The sequence below is a fragment of the Eubalaena glacialis genome, chromosome 3 (genome assembly GCF_028564815.1).
Source record: "Eubalaena glacialis isolate mEubGla1 chromosome 3, mEubGla1.1.hap2.+ XY, whole genome shotgun sequence".
In the NCBI taxonomy this organism is placed as follows: domain Eukaryota; kingdom Metazoa; phylum Chordata; class Mammalia; order Artiodactyla; family Balaenidae; genus Eubalaena; species Eubalaena glacialis.
Window position 1 is genome coordinate 177,321,584 of NC_083718.1, and position 17,204 is coordinate 177,338,787.

General features: G+C 47.5%; 1 protein-coding gene across 1 annotated transcript; it reads left to right on the top strand.

The window, feature by feature from the left end:
- The first annotated feature begins 876 nt into the window (after positions 1 to 876).
- Positions 877 to 2,750, top strand: TEX46 (testis expressed 46). Its single transcript, XM_061184063.1, has 2 exons — positions 877 to 1,068; positions 2,553 to 2,750. The coding sequence occupies exons 1-2, from the start codon at positions 877 to 879 to the stop codon at positions 2,748 to 2,750; spliced, it is 390 nt and encodes a 129-aa protein (XP_061040046.1).
- Positions 2,751 to 17,204: the final 14,454 nt, after the last annotated feature.

A 17,204-nucleotide genomic window follows, 5' to 3' on the forward strand; every position in this document is an offset into this window, starting at 1 on the left:
CCCTGCCAACCACCATTCTACTTTCTGTCTCTACAAATCTGACCACACTAGATAGCTCATATAAGTGAATCAAATAGCTTTTGCTTTTTGCTTATTTCACTTGGCATAATGTCGTCAAAGTTCATCCATGTTGTAACGTGTCAGAATTTCCTTCCTTTTTAAGGCTAATCCCACTGTATGTATATACAACATTTCGCTTATCCATTTATCTGTTGATGGATTTTGGGGTTGCTTCCACCTTTTGGCTATTGTGAATAATACTGCTATGAACGTGGGTGTACAAATATCTCTTCAAGACACTGCTTTCAATTTGGGGGATATACCCAAGTGAAATTGGTGGAGCAACTTTTCCATCTGACTTTACAGAGTCAGGACCCTAATCAATATTAAATATTAAACTCAATAAAATTTCCTTCCCCTAAAGCATCAGGTGACAAACAAGTGGGCCAGTTAGACAATATCCTAATATGACTGTGAACGAGCTTGCAGAAATCTTTTTGTCTTATTTCCAAGTTTTGGATAATTTTTCTTTGCTGTTTCCCTCTCTACAAGGGTAGAGGCTCTGTACTGCGGGCCATTTTATCCCCAGCGACTAGGCCCAGAAGTACTGTTGAATGACTGAGGTATCATGAAAGCCTACATCACTTGGCTGTTGTGAGGATGTCATGAGATGATGCTTGTGAACTGCCTGTCAAAGTCTGGCACATGGTGGCTGCTTAAGACCTAGGAGTAGTTAATATTATTGTTATGCGGCAGCTGGGGGTGGGGGCCGGTTATGACTCAGAGGAGGGGGCAGCCATGACTCCTGTCATGGAGGGCAACTGTCCTAGATAGGAGACAGGCAGGGCCTTGGGGCCTGGGTGCTTCCAAGCCATAATGCTGGGGGAGCTAATGTCTCTTTTTAGGAATCTCCACGGGACACTTGCTTCCTCAGGCACCACAGGAGCGTTGATGGCTTGGCTGATCAGCTATAAGCCAGCCTTGTTTGGGTTCCTATTCCTTCTGCTGTTGCTTAGCAACTGGCTGGTCAAGTATGAACTCAAGCCCACGCCCCCAGAGCCCCAGCAGGTGAGCAAGAGGGACCTTAGCTTCAGCTGAGGGTGATGGGATAGTCACAGCTAGATTGGGGGGTGGGAAGACAGGGAAGGTGTCAGGACAATGCGGCAAGACTAAGGAATCCAACTCTGGTCTAAGACCTTGCTCTGCAGCTCCCTCTTGGGTGATACAGGACAAAGCCCTTCCTTCACAAAGTTTCAGTTGCCTCAGCTGAAGAATAGGGCCCATCCCAGACTCTTCTACTTCATGTTTGATGACAACATGCTTTGACAACAGTAACAACTGCTTTAAAGTGGGAAAAATTAAAATGGATAAATTTAAAAACATGTATAACATAGATAAATCTCTAAAACTGAATAATGAAGACAGCAGAAATGTACCTAGATTATGACGTCTTTTATGTAAAGTTAAAAAACATGCAAAACAATATCCTGCCTTGTTTATGGATGCCTATGTATAGTGAAAGTACATTAAGGCAGGATTTCTCAGCCTCTGCACGATTGACATTTGGGGCTGGATAAGTCTTTGTGATGAGAGACTGTCCTGTGCAATGCTGGATTTTTGGCAGCATCTCTAGCCTCTACCCACAAGATGCCAATAGCACTCCTCACCCCTCTTGTGGCAACAAAAAATTTCTCCAGACATTGCCAAATGTCCCCAGGGGAGGGCAAAATAGCCTCCCACTGAGAACTGGTATAAAGTGGTATAAAGAAATGCAAGGAAAAAATAAATACCACATTCAGTATTGCAGTTGAGATAAGGTTCAGGGAGGAAGGGGAACAATCTAGGAGCAGAACACACAGAGGACTTCAGTTACCGTTGTGATATTTTAGGGATCATGGGTATTTGTTGTAATATTTACTTTTTTTGCATGTCTGAAATATTTAATTCTTAAATGGTTTTAAAGGCTAGGAATTTGTAGCTGAATCCCAAAAAAAAATTGTGTCCTTACCAACTGCATGCAGTGGCGGGGGAGGGAGCAGATAAAGATGACAGAGATAAGAGCATTTCATGAGACCACTGAGACTTGGAGATTTTATGAGGCCTGACTAAACTCTCAAAGAGGCATGTTGAGAAAAGCACAAGCTCTGGAGACACATACATCTGGGTTAAGGGTTTTAAGTCCTCGGTGGGTGCAGATTAGCGGGCCATTTCACTTATTCCTGTGAACCAAAGGCAGCTCTGGATCCTGGGAGTTTGGGGGCTTTCATGCAGGCTGGGTGATGCTGAGAAAGGGACCTTCCCTCACTGGGCCCCATTCTCTCACCCACAAGATGTGGCAAAGAGGCTCTCCTTAGATGCTGGTCGTGAAATTGATTAAGATGATTGTAACTCAGCTGGCATGGGAAAGGATTATCACTATTAACCAACTTTTCCTCTTTTCGTGGTGATGGGGAGTTTAGGAAGAGAAGACAAAGACTTGCGAAGCCAAACCCAAGAGCAACTGCCTGAACACAAAAGAAGTAGAGAGGCTGCACACCTGCTTTGCCCTCCAGGACAAGATCCTTGAACGGCTTATGTTCAGTGAAATGAAGCTGAAGGTCTTAGAAAATCAGATGTTCATCGTATGGAATAGAATGAATCACCACAAGCGGTCAAGCCGACAGCGGACTTTCCCAGCAGGGAAACACAGAATGAGGAGACGGGAGTCTATGTTCTCCATCATCTCTGACTGCACTTCCAATTCCCCCTAACGAGGTCCCAGAGACTGCGGTGGGCTAGCCTCTTCTGTTGTTACCTTTCCTCAGTAAAGCCCAGTCAGAGACTATTGAATTTTCTTAGTAAATCACACTGGAGAGGAGGATTAGAGGCTGAAATCTGTCGCCTCTTGAAAACAAGTTTGTACTCACCAGGTCAGCCGCATAGCACCCTATGACACAGCCTGATGGGAGCTCTTGAACCCAGCCCTTCCTCTCTTTCAGTTGGACCACCTTGACCCTGGTCCAGGGCCCTCTACTTGTTCACCTTGAGTCTTTCAACAGCCTCCCCAGTGCTGTCCCAGCCTCCAGTCTCCCCCTCCCCCTGCACTCAGAGGCCACAGCAAGCCCTGCCAAGCACAGCTCTGAGCATGATCATTGCCTATTCTTGAGCCAACGCCTTGCCGTGATTGACAGAATAAAAGCCACACTCCTCACCATGATTTGACCCCCTTCCCAACCTTTTTCCCCCATTATTCTCCCTCACATGCTTTTTACCCTATACCAGAGTATCCTAAACATCAGTCAGTAGTGTACCACCTTTGTGATTTTTGCCATAGCTGTGAACCCCCTGAATGTGTAACTAAATATTGTCCCTTTAAATCAACTATATTTTCCTTAATAAATTTATCTGTAAAGGAAAATAAAATAATAAAAATAAAAAATTTATCTGTAAATTAAAAAGAAGACCAGTATCATTGTTTGAAATAGAACCTAATGGTCAAAATAAAGACAGTGAAAACAAAACAATTTTGTGAAGTTCCAACCAGAGCTTGGTTGCCCACTTGAAGATCTGAATCTGTAAAATTTGGGTTAAAAAGGGAGATTAGTTAGTGTTAGCATTTGCAAGATATGCCAGCACTCAGCTGAGACTTTTCTCCATTAAGGAGAATTGAGAAGGAAGTCTCTGCCTCGCTGTGGGATCCAGTGTGGCTTAATGCCTTATTGGTGTCCCACTTAAAATCATCTCTCTTAGCAAAAGTCTCCTGCGCTCTCATCAAATAAGGTGATCAGCCATCCCCCAAATGCAGCCACATCTTTGTTCACATGGTTTCTTCCCCTGGAATCCCTTATCTTCCCCTTTCTGCTGTTACAATTCTTTGCTTCTTCCAAAGCCACCACCTCCAGAAAGCTTCCCTCAGCCCAGCTGTAATGAGTCTCTTTCCTTAGTGGTCACCCAGCATTTTATCTGTAATTCTACGATAGAATGTATGACGATCTGCTGGGATTTGGTTTCTAAATGTTTCTATACTCCCTCCCCACTCTCCAACTAGATTATAGACTCTTTGAGGGCAAGCACAGCATCATTTTTTTTAAATAAATAAATTTATTTATTTTATTTATTCATTTTTGGCTGCGTTGGGTCTTTGTTGCTGCGCGCAGGCTTTCTCTAGTTATGGTGAGCGGGGGCTGCTCTTCGTTGCAGTGCACGTGCTTCTCATTGTGGTGGCTTCTCTTGTTGTGCAGCACAGCCTCTACACACACGGGCTTCATTAGTTGTGGCACGCAGGCTCAGTAGCTGTGGCGCATGGGGTTAGTTGCTCCGCGGCATGTGGGATCTTCCCAGACCAGGGCTCAAACCTATGTCCCCTGCATTGGCAGGCGAATTCTTAACCACTGTGCCACCAGGGAAACCCAAACACAGCATCTTGTTCATCTGTATATCCCTCTCATAGCACCTAACACAGTGGCTCGTATACAGTCAGTGCTCAATAAATAACATCTATGACTGTCAATCACAGTCTTATATGTCCTGACATTTTCTCTGCCCTTTCATTTTATGATGATTTTTCTATATCCTATTTTGTTTAGAGCAGGATACCTGGAGCTAAACTCTCTGGCTTTAGATCCCAACTCTATCAACTCTTAGCTGTGTGATCTTGGACGATGAATAAGCTGAGTGCTGTACCTCAGTTTCCTCAACTATAAAATGGCCTTATCAATTGCTGTGAGGATTCGATGAGTTACTACACTTCTTCAGGTCTTTGCTCAAATGATCCCTTCCTAGTGAGGACTCCTGTGACTGCCCTATCTAAAATCGCAACCCTCCCTTGCGTGTTGTATCTTCTACTTGCCCTCCAGGCCCACTCTCCATCCTTCTGCCTTTTCTGCCAGGGGGCCAACCTGCATCATCAGGTTCCTTTACCCTGTGGCTTCCAGTTGAGTTTGGCCGACAGGGATCCCTGGCAGAGGATGAGAGGGAAGGAGGAGGTTGGGATGCTTATTGCCTCTTGTGGGGTTGCCTTGGGCTGGTTTAAGGCTGGCTGGGTCATCACAGAGGAGGCTCTCTCTACAAGACCTTCTTCCAGTTCCCTTTTGGCCCAAGGGCAGTAGCATCCCCCCAGTTACCAGCCCAGGGGTACTGCACCACACTTGTGGGTTCCCTATAGCCTGCCCACACCTTTGTAAATAGTCCCTTTTACACAGCTTCATGGGCCATTGCTAATGGTCTTGCTCTATGGCTAGGCCTTTGGACCACCCAAAACGGGACCATTAGGAGAATGTCCATATGGTAACCCCTGCTGTGGAGATGGATACAACAATTCAGCCACAAACTCAATCTATATGTGACATATGAATGAGCCCACAGTAAGGCACTGCATCTTGAAGAGAGCATCCGGAATGAAAAAGCTGATTAAGACTATGTGGCCATCATATCCACTTTAGTGCACTAGATGCATGCCTGGACCTATCACAACAGTGAAACTACCACGGCAGTTTGAGGGAGTCCAGTGAGGACTCATTTGACCTATGAAGTCACTGGTGTTCATGGAATGTGTACTACTTGCCAGGAACGTTGGCCTGTGGCTCAAGGTGGCTCAAAGTGGCACAATGACCTTTGGATCTGACTAGTTCACAATTGCCATGGATTCTGACCACCATGAACATGGTTTAGGTACATGGGGTGACTGTTCTCTTCCACCAAGCAGGTAGCACCTAGACTCTTAAGGCTCTGATGAGCATCTTTTTCATGTGCTGGAATTCCCTGGTATGATATAATATGATGATGGAATTATCTTTACGGCACTGCCCTCCATCTGTCCACATGGAATTTGCTTGCTCTTCCACACTTGCCACCTGCAGGTGGTGGGTACAAATGAGCCTTGGTATGGTTGGCTCAAGGAGCAATTACCTTAGCCACTCCCTCATCCTCTGTGGGCACCTAGGAGGGGAACAAGTCCCCCTGATGTGTCAGGCAGTATGGTGACTCCTGGGTTCCTATGGAGGTAAATGTTCTGAGAAAGGACAGATCAACTAGCTCATCCCAGGCACACGACAGATCCCAGCAAATCTAGCAAGAACATAGGCAAGCAATCTCAGGAAATAGACTGGGGTGGAGGGGTAAATAACCTCTCTCCTCTTCTTCCAGATCTGAACAGGCAATGCTAAACAACCTCGAGCAGCTGCTCAGGCCAGGGCCTGTGGCATGAACCTGTCACAGTACTGAATATACCATTCCTACCCCCTCCCACCATGCCCAGCTATGGGAGACCTTATTGGTATCTCACTCTCTGACAATGGCAAGGACATTGCTCCCAGCTGCTGTGCCTTGGGCCTTCACAGTCATGTTCTCATCCTCTTCATGGATGATGTTGAGGCCAGCTGGAAGAATATTGAGCAGTGCGCTTTGTAACCCCAAAACTGTTTTGTATTCTAGATATAGGTCCTTCCTTGCTTTCTCCTTGGACATAATGCCACATGCATATCAACCTTCATAATAACCCAAGATCTGTGGGCAAGGCAACATTCCCAGCACCAGCCTCTGGTACCATTGACAAGACACTCCTGGGTATTAAGTACATGGGTTTCCCTATTTTATGCAGGTTTTCCTCCCCTAGATAGGTGGAACCATAGAAAGGAAATTACTATGGGGACAGCCAGGGTTCTCACTGTCAAGGTTATCATGAATCTTTAGCTCAGGAGATAACCACATAGCTTTGGACTATTTGCTGGCCAACCAGGGGAGTAACCACACTCACTGGCCAATATCTCCTGCTGCTTCTGGGTTAACACCTTCAGACAAGTCAAGAAGCTCATGCAGCTACTGTAGGAGCAAGTCCAATGCCTCCAGACTACTCCTCCATCTGAACCTGGGGCTCTCTCCCCAGGCTTGGCACAGACTCCATGGCCAGATGGCTCAGGCCTCCACAATGGGCTTTGTACTATTACTCCAGGCCTCCCTCTAGCATTAATGTCTCCTCCAGCATTGCCAACACCATTGGAAGTGCCTTATAAGCTCAGCTGATTTCTCCCCTTGTTGATTTCTACGCCCGTTGGGCAGGCTTATGTTTCATGAGCCCCTAGGTCAGGGGGTGGACCTTGGAAAAACAATTTGGACTTTACTGGAAGACCCTGGGGACTCACTCCAGGTTCCTAGCAGTGAGATAGCAGGTGGGCTCCAGAGGGGTCTCCCTTCCCAAAGCAGAAATGATTCCACTTGGTCTCTACTTTCCCTGGGGTCTCCAGGGGCCCTCAGCGCTGCAAACAATTCCCCTGGTACCTGAGCTCAGACCACGTCTTCTTTACTTGCAAGACTGACCTCACACTTGCCCAAAAAATGTAGTGAAGGGGATGAGGGATCCCTCTCCTGGAGCACATTCCAGGATGTTTCCAGCTATGCCCTGACCCCCGTATCTCTCTCCACATGATGACAAGAACTTGGACGGACAACCCAATGCCTCATTCAATGGCTGACCCTCTGCCTCCAAGTTTTTCCAGTAAAGCCCCATTTGCACCTGTGCTGCGTGACTTTGTGATATTCACCTTCACCCAGTACTCAGTGCTTCACCCAGTACTCTCCTGGACCTCAGGGCTCAGTCCTCAGATCCCTTCTTTACTCCTTCTCACTCCCTTGGTAATGGCTTTAAATATCATCTACTGTTACATGTCAATGATTTTCTAAATTGTATCTTTGTTACAGATCTCTAAGTCCCAGACTCAAATGTGCAACTGCCTACTTTCACACCTTCACTCAAATATCTCAAAATCCATACAGTCAATCCTGAACTCTGTCCCTCCACTCAAACCCCCTCCCACGTGCAGGCTTCCCCATCTCATAGTAAAAGTCAATTCCCAGCTTCCAGTTGCTCAGGCCAAAAAGTTTGGAGCTGATCCCGACTCCTCTCTTCTTCTCTCATATCCAGCTCTAATTTACTGGCGAGTCCTATTGGCTCTTCCTTCGAAGCATATGCAGAGTCTGGATATTCTCCCTGCCTGAGTGCACTAGGCCACCACCATCTCTCAGCTGAACAAGGCCCTGGTCTCCCTGCCCCCACCCTTGCCCTCTAGTCTGCTCTCAACACTGAAGCCGGAGCGCTCCTTTAAAAATGTGTCATGTCCATAGGAAGAACTCAAGAGGTGTTAGAGATTATTCGTTCATTCATTACTCAACAAAGAGTGAGGTTTTAATTAAAAAAATTTTTTTTAAAGAGTATGTGTGTTGGGACTTCCCCGGTGGCATAGTGGTTAAGAATCTGCTTGCCAATGCAGGGGACAGGGGTTTGAGCCCTGGTCCGGGAAGATCCCACATGCCGCGGAGCAACTAAGCCCATGCGCCACAACTACTGAAGCCCACGCGCCTAGAGCCTGTGCTCCACAGCAAGAGAAGCCACCGCAATGAGAAGCCCCGCGCACCAAAACGAAGGGTAGCCCCACTCGCCGCAACTAGAGAAAGCCCGTGCGCAGCAATGAAGACCCAACGCAGCCAAAAATAAATGAATGAATAAATAAATAAATTTATTAAAAAAAAAAAAAGTGTCATGTCTTCCCTGGTGGCGAAGTGGTTAAGAATCCGCCTGCCAATGCAGGGGACACGGGTTTGAGCCCTGGTCTGGGAAGATCCCACATGCCGCGGAGCAACTAAGCCCGTGCACGGCAACTACTGAGCCTGTGCTCTAGAGCCCACGAGCCACAACTACTGAGTCCGTGTGCCACAACTACGGAAGCCCACGTGCCCAGAGCCCATGCTCCACGACGAGAAGCCACCGCAATGAGAAGCCCGCGCACCACGACGCAGAGTAGCCCCCGCGCGCTGCAGCTAGAGAAAGCCCGTGCGCACCAACGAAGACCCAACACAGTCAAAAATAAATAAATAAATAAATTTATTAAAAAAAAAAAAAAGTGTCAGGTCATGCCACTCTGCTCCAGACTCTGCAGCAGCTCCCACCTCACTCAGAGTGAGAATAGTCCCTCCTGTGGCCTGGGAGGTTCTCCATGACCTGGCTCCCCAGCTACCTTTCCCACCTCGCCTCTATTCTGCCCCTCACTTAATCTGCTCAGCCACTGGCCTCTTCGCTTTTCTGTACACTCTCACCCTAAGACCCTACCATGGACTCTCTTCCTCTGTTGTCCGTATACCTAACTCCCTTACTTCCCTTAGGTGATTTGCTAAACACTTCTTTCTCAAGGAGGCCATCCTGACCGCCCAATTTAATACTATAATCTACCTCCCCTTACTTGGCTCTACTTATTTTTCCATAGCATGTATCGCTTTCTAATATACTATTTAACATGCTGCCCCTGCTAGAATAGGTGGAGAGGCAGGGGAGAGAGTAAAGGTAGAAAAAAACGTGGGGAGAAGGAGAGATGGAGAAAAGGGAAAAGAGAAGGGGAGATTTGTGGGATCGTGAGGGGGAGCCCTCCAAGTCTAATGGTAATCAGAGTGCTTATTGTGTGCACTTACTGTGTGCTTTAGGTGTCTTATCTCATGTAATCCTCACTCTCACCCCAAGGGGGTAGGTTCTATTTCATTACCTTATTTTACAGATCAGCACATTGAGGTCCAAGAGAAGCCAAGAAATCTGACCAAGGTCACATAAATAATAAGCGGTGGAGCTGGGTTTTGAACCCCAGCAGTCTGACTCAAGGGTCCAGTGGTTAGGGTTAGACTATGCAGGTAAGAATTTAGATTTTTCCAAAGAGCAGTGGGCAGCCTTGGAAGGTTATTTAAGCAAATGACTAATATGATCTCTCATCTATAGAGAGAATGAATGCATGGGGCTGTTGCGGGGATTATCTTGGTTCATGGATGGAAAGCCCTTGGACAAATGCCTAGAGCGAGAGAAGCATTTAGTGATTAAATAAATGATCCTTTCCAGGAGGCTGGAAGATTTTACATGTGGGCATCTGGTGCCACCGTGTGGCCATTGTCCTCTATGACATGATATGGATTCTGGTCTGGCTAAATTTGGTAGTGGAGGGGCTGGTCTGGGTGGAGAGAAATGGCTGCATTAGGACTGGGGAAAGGGGCAAGGGAGGAACTCCCAGAGAGGAGCTGGTGTCCTGGGGGTGAGGGTGTTTGTCAGCAGAGATGCAGAACCCTGGAGTGGATTAAATGATTCAGATATTTAGCCCTGGTTTGGCAGCACAAACCAGAATGAGACGTGGTCTTTACCCTAGAAAACCTTATAGTCTCATGGGGAAACAACATGGGAGATGCATTAGTGTCTGGGAAGCAGAGAGGACTCCTGGGTTGGAATCCCACTCCTGCCACTTCCGGGGACTTCATTTCTCAGAGTTTCAGTTTCCTCACTGTCAAATGGGGACAGAATAAAACCTGCCTCATGGGATTGTTGTGAAGACCACAGGGTGTAACACAGAAGGCACTAAGCATCTATATGGGGCACACTGTCTGCATTCAATCTGTGACCCAGAGGCAGGCTGCCCAGCCTGCTCAGAGCCTCACTAAAGATGAACAAAGCAGCCAGCTACAATGGGAAAGAAAACCTGGGTCCCAGCTCCATTGCTGTCACTAAATTTTCTATGTGACCTTGGCAATTCATCTCCCCTCTCGCAGTCTGTTTCACCAGCCATACAATGTGGAGCTTGGACAAGATTACTCAGATCTCTTCTCTCTCAATTTATCACGCCCCTTTTCCGGGTCAGCCCAGATTTTTGGCCTTGGGGGATACAGAATAAGATCCAGAAGGCTGGGCTTCCCTGGTGGCTCAGTGGTTAAGAATCCGCCTGCCAATGCAGGGGACACGGGTTCAAGCCCTGGTTGGGGAAGATCCCACATGCCGCGGAGCAACTAAGCTCGTGCGCCACAACTACTGAGCCTGTGCTCTAGAGCCCGCGAGCCACAACTACTGAGCCCGCGTGCCACAACTTCTGAAGCCTGCGTGCCTAGAGCCCGTGCTCCGCAACAAGAGAAGCCACTGCAGTGAGAAGCCCGCGCACCGCAATGAAGAGTAGCCCCTGCTCACCGCAACTAGAGAAAAAAAAAAGCCCGCGTGCAGCAACGAAGACCCAACACAGCCAAAAATAAAATTTAAAAAAAAAAAAAAAAGATCCAGAAGGCTTGCCTCCACCATTCACATACCTGACCCTGAGCATCAGCAAAATAGAATAATTCAAGCCACGGGGTGGCTGGGAGGCAATTGTGATGTTCTATTGAGATAATGAAGTAGAAGCTGGTGCAATCCCTGAATTGCAGAGGAGCCTTGCTCCTCAAAGTGTGGTCCACAGACCAGAATGGAGTTTGTTTGAAATGGACTCTCAGGTCCCACCCCGACCCACTGACTCAGAACCTGCAGTTTAACTCTATCCCCAGGCTATTCCTACATGCATTTAGAATGAGATGGAAACACAGTGGACTGGGGGCTATGATTCTCAACCTTAACCACACACTGAGGAGTTTTCAAAAAATCGTGATGCCCCGGGCTGCACCCCTGGGGACCTCTGGGGTGGTGGGATCCAGACTAGCGGTTTTTACAAGCTCGCCAGTTAATTCCAATGTGCAGCCATATCTGGTGCCAAGAAGGCAAATATATTTTCTCTTTTGTGCCAACTAAAATCAGTGGATAGTGACTTTCTAAAGTTGTGGCGTAAAAACCAAGTTACAAAAAGAAGCTAACTTTGAGACTTCCCTGGTGGCACAGTGGTTAAGAATCCTCCTGCCAAGGCAGGGGACACGGGTTCGAGCCCTGGTCCAGGAAGATCCCACATGCCGCGGAGCCACCAAGCCCGTGCGCCACAACTACTCAGCCTGTGTTCTAGAGCCCGCGAGCCACAACTACTGAGCCTGCATGCTGCAACAACTGAAGCCTGCGCATCTAGAGCCCATGTTCCGCAACAAGAGAAGCCACCGCAATGAGAAGCCCGCGCACCACAACGAAGAGTAGCCCCCGCTCGCCGCAACTAGAGAAAGCCCGCGCCGCACCGAAGACCCAACGCAGTCAATAAATAAATAAAATAAAAAGAAGCTAACCTTAACAGAACCCTTACTAGGTGTCAGGTCCTGGGCTACCTGCTTTGCATACACATTGCAGTTTAATCCTCACAATAACATAGATATCATCCCCATTTTATAGATGAAAAATCAAAGAGGGCCTGACTTACCCAAGGCTACACAGGTAGTTACAGAACTGGGATTTGGACCGAGTTATCCGAATATGTAACAACTAGGCTGACCCCAGTGGTCTTCAAACTGTGTTCTTTGGAGCCCAGGGTTTCTCAGAGGTAGCTGAGGAGCTGGTGTGGGGGTGGCAGGTCTGGGAGGCCTGTGGGTTGGGCCGAGGCTGTTTCCTGGCAGTTCCCATCATCTCTCCTCCGCACACTGGGCTTGGCAGACACTCCTTCTGGAGGGAGCATACCTTTGCCCGCTAGCCTGGAGCATTTTGGGTCACGTGGCACCGCACTGTCCCCCTGACAGATGTGACCCCCTCCCGGCTGCTCGGGGACCCCAGGAACTAATCCCCATGGCGTAAGACACACGGAGGGATTAGCGCTGGGAAATCAGGCACCACATCTGCCAGCCCCTGGGGAGCCTGGGTGAAGCCTGCGCCTCAGAGCCCAGGATGTCATTCCTGTCCCCTGGAACACAGGGGTTCCTGGAGGCACTGGCCAACCATGGCTGGGTCTGAATTGCCCCGTCCTTCCTGAGCCTTCCAGAAGAGGGTGAGTTGGGACCAAGCACCCACGGGTCTGACAGGGCTGTTTCTGAGGCTTGAAGAAGGAGGAGGAGCTGGAAGCAGAGGCAATGGCAGGGAGGGTGACCAATTGTCCCAGTTTCCCCTGGACTGAGGGGTTTGGGACTTTCAGTGCTGAAATCAGGACAGACTGGGCAGACCTGGACACTTTTTTTTTTTTTTTTTAAATTTATTTTTAGCTGTGTTGGGTCTTTGTTTCTGTGCAAGGGCTTTCTCTAGTTGCGGCAAGCGGGGGCCACTCTTCATCGCGGTGCGCGGGCCGCTCACTATCGCGGCCTCTGTTGTTGCCGAGCACAGGCTCCAGACGCGCAGGCTCAGTAATTGTGGCTCACGGGCCTAGTTGCTCTGCGGCACGTGGGATCTTCCCAGAGCAGGGCTCGAATCCGAGTCCCCTGCATTGGCAAGCTGACGCTCAACCACTGCACCACCAGGGAAGCCCCTGGACACTTTTTTTGAGTTTGTTTCCCTTGCCTTTGAGGTGGAGCTTCATGAAATGGAGACATGGTCCTTACCCTAGAAAGCCTCGTAGTCTGATGGGGAAACAACATGGGAAGATGCATTAGTGTCTGGGAAACAGCGAGGACTTCTGGGTGCATATCCCCCATCCTTGTCTTCTTGCATTTCTCCAGCCCCCTCCTCTCTTTTCCAGCCTCCAGGACCTCTCTTTGCCTTCACTCCACTGACTCAGTTTCCTGTTCACAGGGTCTCCTGGGCTGTAGAGCTGACTCCTCAGGGGGCTGGAATCTTCCACGCCATGGAGAGAATGAAGACTCAGGTGAGGCATAGCCCCACAAAGGCTTGCTTCAAAACATTGACCTAAATCATAAATCACCCCTGTATCACCTTCATTGTCATCACTAACGTTTCTAGAGTTTGTACCGCAGGCCAGGAACCATTTCAAGTGTTTGCTGTGTGTTAACTCATCAAATTCTCAGAACAAACCAGAAACAGATCCTCTTCTTTTTCCTGTCTCAAGGGCCCTGACTGGGGTGCCCCCAACTCATCCCCAACTACCTGTTCAATGAAGCTTTCCTCCCCCTCCCACCCTGAGGCTGAGCTCATGGGTACCTCAGAGCCCCCAGAGCCCTCTGACATGATCTGTTTACATCTCTCTCCCAGAGAAATTATTACGACCACACTAGCTACCAGTCTGTGAGTAGCTAGTTTCAAAGGGCTTTGCATGCATTTTCTCATGTACCCTCATCTAAATTCTGTGAGGTGTAGGAATGATGGCCATTCCCATTATACAGACAAGGAAACTGAGACTCAAAGAGGGGAAGTCATTGGTCCACAGCTAATAAGGGCGGAGCCAGAATCAAGTCCCAGGCCCCAGAGCCCTTGTGTCTGACCTCTTCACCATCCTGCTGGCTCCATGAGGGACAGATGTTAGCCAAAGGGCATAGCACTGTGCCCAGCACACAGCCAGCTCCTGGAGATTGTATTCTGAATGAATGACTGGACAAGAAGTGCTGTCCCAGAGTGGCCAGTCGGGAGAAAAAAGGTGAAGGTTTCTGGGCTGCAGACCACCAGGGGAAGGAGCTGGGTGAACCGTGTTATGGGTGGGGTTTGGGAGAGCCTGGATCTCCCTGAGCAACCCCTCCGCCAGCGTTTTCCAGCTGGGAAGAGAGAGAGGAGAGATGCCAAGTGACATCTGCAAGTGTCAATGTGAGCAGCTGGTGAGCACCTTAGGCATTAAATACTGACCCCACCTTTGTGTCTATTGGAATAAATTCTGAGACTGGAGACAGACATGAGATGAGGCTGGGCCCCAGAGGAGGGCTGCACATTGGGGATGCAGAGAACCCAGTCACAGGTTGGGGTGGGGGGGATGCATAGACAGGGCTAGAATCCCAGCTCCATCATCCACTGCCCATGACCTCATCGAGTCATCGAATATCTGTGAATTTCATTCTGCTCCTGAAAATGAGAGGATGATGCCATGCCATAGGTACTTGTTAAGTGAGATCAGGCTGCCCTCGACCAGGGCACCCTCACAGGGCTTGCCCCAGTGGCCCTTTGCTCATGCTCAAAGAGGGGCACCTTCTGACTCCCCTTCCACACAAACCCACGGCAATGCCAGAGAGTCTCCCCGTTCACTCCTGTGGCTGAGGCACAGACTTGTGTCTGGTGTCACTCCTCTGACACCCAGCTGGAGACAACCTAATGCTCTCGGGATCTTTAATGGCTTCATTTAAAAAAACCTGAAGTACAGTTTATATGCATTACAATTCACTCTTTGAGGTGTACAGCTCCATGTGTTTTGACAAATACATATGGCCCTGTAACCACTGTCACAATCAGGATAGAGAACGGTTTCATCACCTTCCCAAATTCCCTTCTGCCCTGTTGTAGTCTACACCATCCCTACTCCCAGGTGGCCATTGATTTGTTTTCTGTCCTTGCAGTTTTGCCTTGTCCAGAGTGTTATGAAAATGGAATCATATAGTCTGTAGCCTTTTTTAAAAAAAAATGTTTTGTAAATTTACTTGTTTATCTATTTGGCTGTACTGGGTCTTAATTCTGGCACATGGGATCTTTGTTGCTGTGGGCCAGATCTTCGTAGCGCGTGCCAGATCTTCGTTGCTGCATGCGGGATCTTTAGTTGAGGCATGTGGGATCTTTAGTTGTGGCATGTGGGATCTTCAGTTTCGGTATGAGAACTCCTAGTTGTGGCAAGTGGGATCTAGTTCCCTGACCTGAGCCCCCTGCATTGGGAGTGCAGAGTCTTAGCCACTGGAACACCAGGGAAGTCCCTATAGTCTGTAGCCTTTTGAGTCTGGCTTCTTTCACTTAGCATAATGTATTTAAGATTCATCCACATGATTGCGTATATCAATAGTTTGTTCCTTTACACTGCTGAGTAGTATTCCATTGCGTGGATGTACCATAGTTTGTCTATTTATTCACCAGTTGAGGGACTTTTCCAATCTTTAGAAATTATGAATAAAGAATGGCTTTAATGTGAACCCTAAATTCTAGAGCTGGAAGATACTTCTGAAGTCAAATGAGGTTTCCAGATGTAAAAGTAAGCTCTTTGTAAATAACCCAGCCCTCTCCAACAGTTAAAGAAGTGGAGGCTCAGAGAGAGGAAGGGACTTGTCCAGAGTTATAACTGACTCAGGAGGTAGGGCTGAGATTTGAACCCAAGTCTTTCAACTTGCAGGACAACATAAAGTTCAAAACATACTTCCTGAGAACCTGCCAGAGCCAGGTGGAGTGCCAGGTGTTGCAGGCATCAAAGCCAAGATCTTGGTGCTGGAGACACTCACCACCTTATCAGTAATCAAGAAAATGCAAATTAAAAGTAGCAATGAGAATCACAGGTGGTGAAAGTATAAACTGGAACAACTTTGGAGAGCAACTGGATAGTATCTGGTTAAGCTGAAGATGGCCATATCTTACCACCCAGATATTTCACTCCCAACTCAAATGTATAAAATACTCACGTCTTTAAGGCAGCCTGGTTCCAGAGTCCATGCTCTAACTATTACACTATGAAGTATAGTCATACAGCAGCATACTCTATAGAAGTTAAAATGGATAATCCAGAACTACATGTATCAAATTGGAAAAAAAGTAAGTTGAAGGAGGATAATACAGTAGGATATCATTTATATAAGTTTTAAAATGTGAAAAACAATACTACGTGCTGCTTATGGATCCATAAACACATAGTAAAGGAATAAAAACACGCATGATAATGATAAACACCAAGATCAGAATGGGTGTCACATGTGGGGAGAGGGGGAGAAGATTGAAATCTGCAAAGGGGACAGAGGGCTTCAACTCTACCTAGAATGTTTTATTTTCATGCATTCATTCATTTAACAAATATTTTTTAGGGACTGCTATGTTCCAGGGACTGTTCTAGTCACTGGGAATACTACAGTGAACGAAACAAAAAAGTCCCTGTTTTCTAATGGGATGGGATGAATAGACAACAGACTAAACAAGTAACTAACGTAGTATTTTTTATTTTTTAAATTTTTTATTATTTTTTAAAAAAAAAATTTATTTGGCTGCACCAGGTCTTTAGTTGTGGCACGCAGGATTTTTTTTTTTTTTTTTTTGGTTGCAGCACGCAGGATCTTTGGTTGCGGCATGTGGGATCTAGTTCCCTGACCAGGGATCGAACCCAGGCCCCCTGCATTGGGAGCGCGGACTCTTAATCATTGGACCACCAGTGAAGTCCCTAGTATTTTTTAAATATGAGGAAAATATGGTAAAATGTTAAGATTTAACAAAGTTGGATGGTGGGTGCTCAAGTGTTCATTATATTCTCCATATATTCTTCTCTATGCTTGAAATATTTCATAACCTTAACAGGCCATCAGGGCTTGGTGAATGGCTGGGGGTGGGGATTGAGGGGCAAGGAGAGACCAGGGAAGACCCTGAAGTTTCTAGCTTGTGTGACTTGGTGGAAGCAGGCGCCATAAAGTGATGTTGAAAATATTAGAGAAGGAGGAGGAGGGAAGATAAGCAAGTTTTGCCCTGGATGTTGGGTTTCAGAGGCGTGGGGACT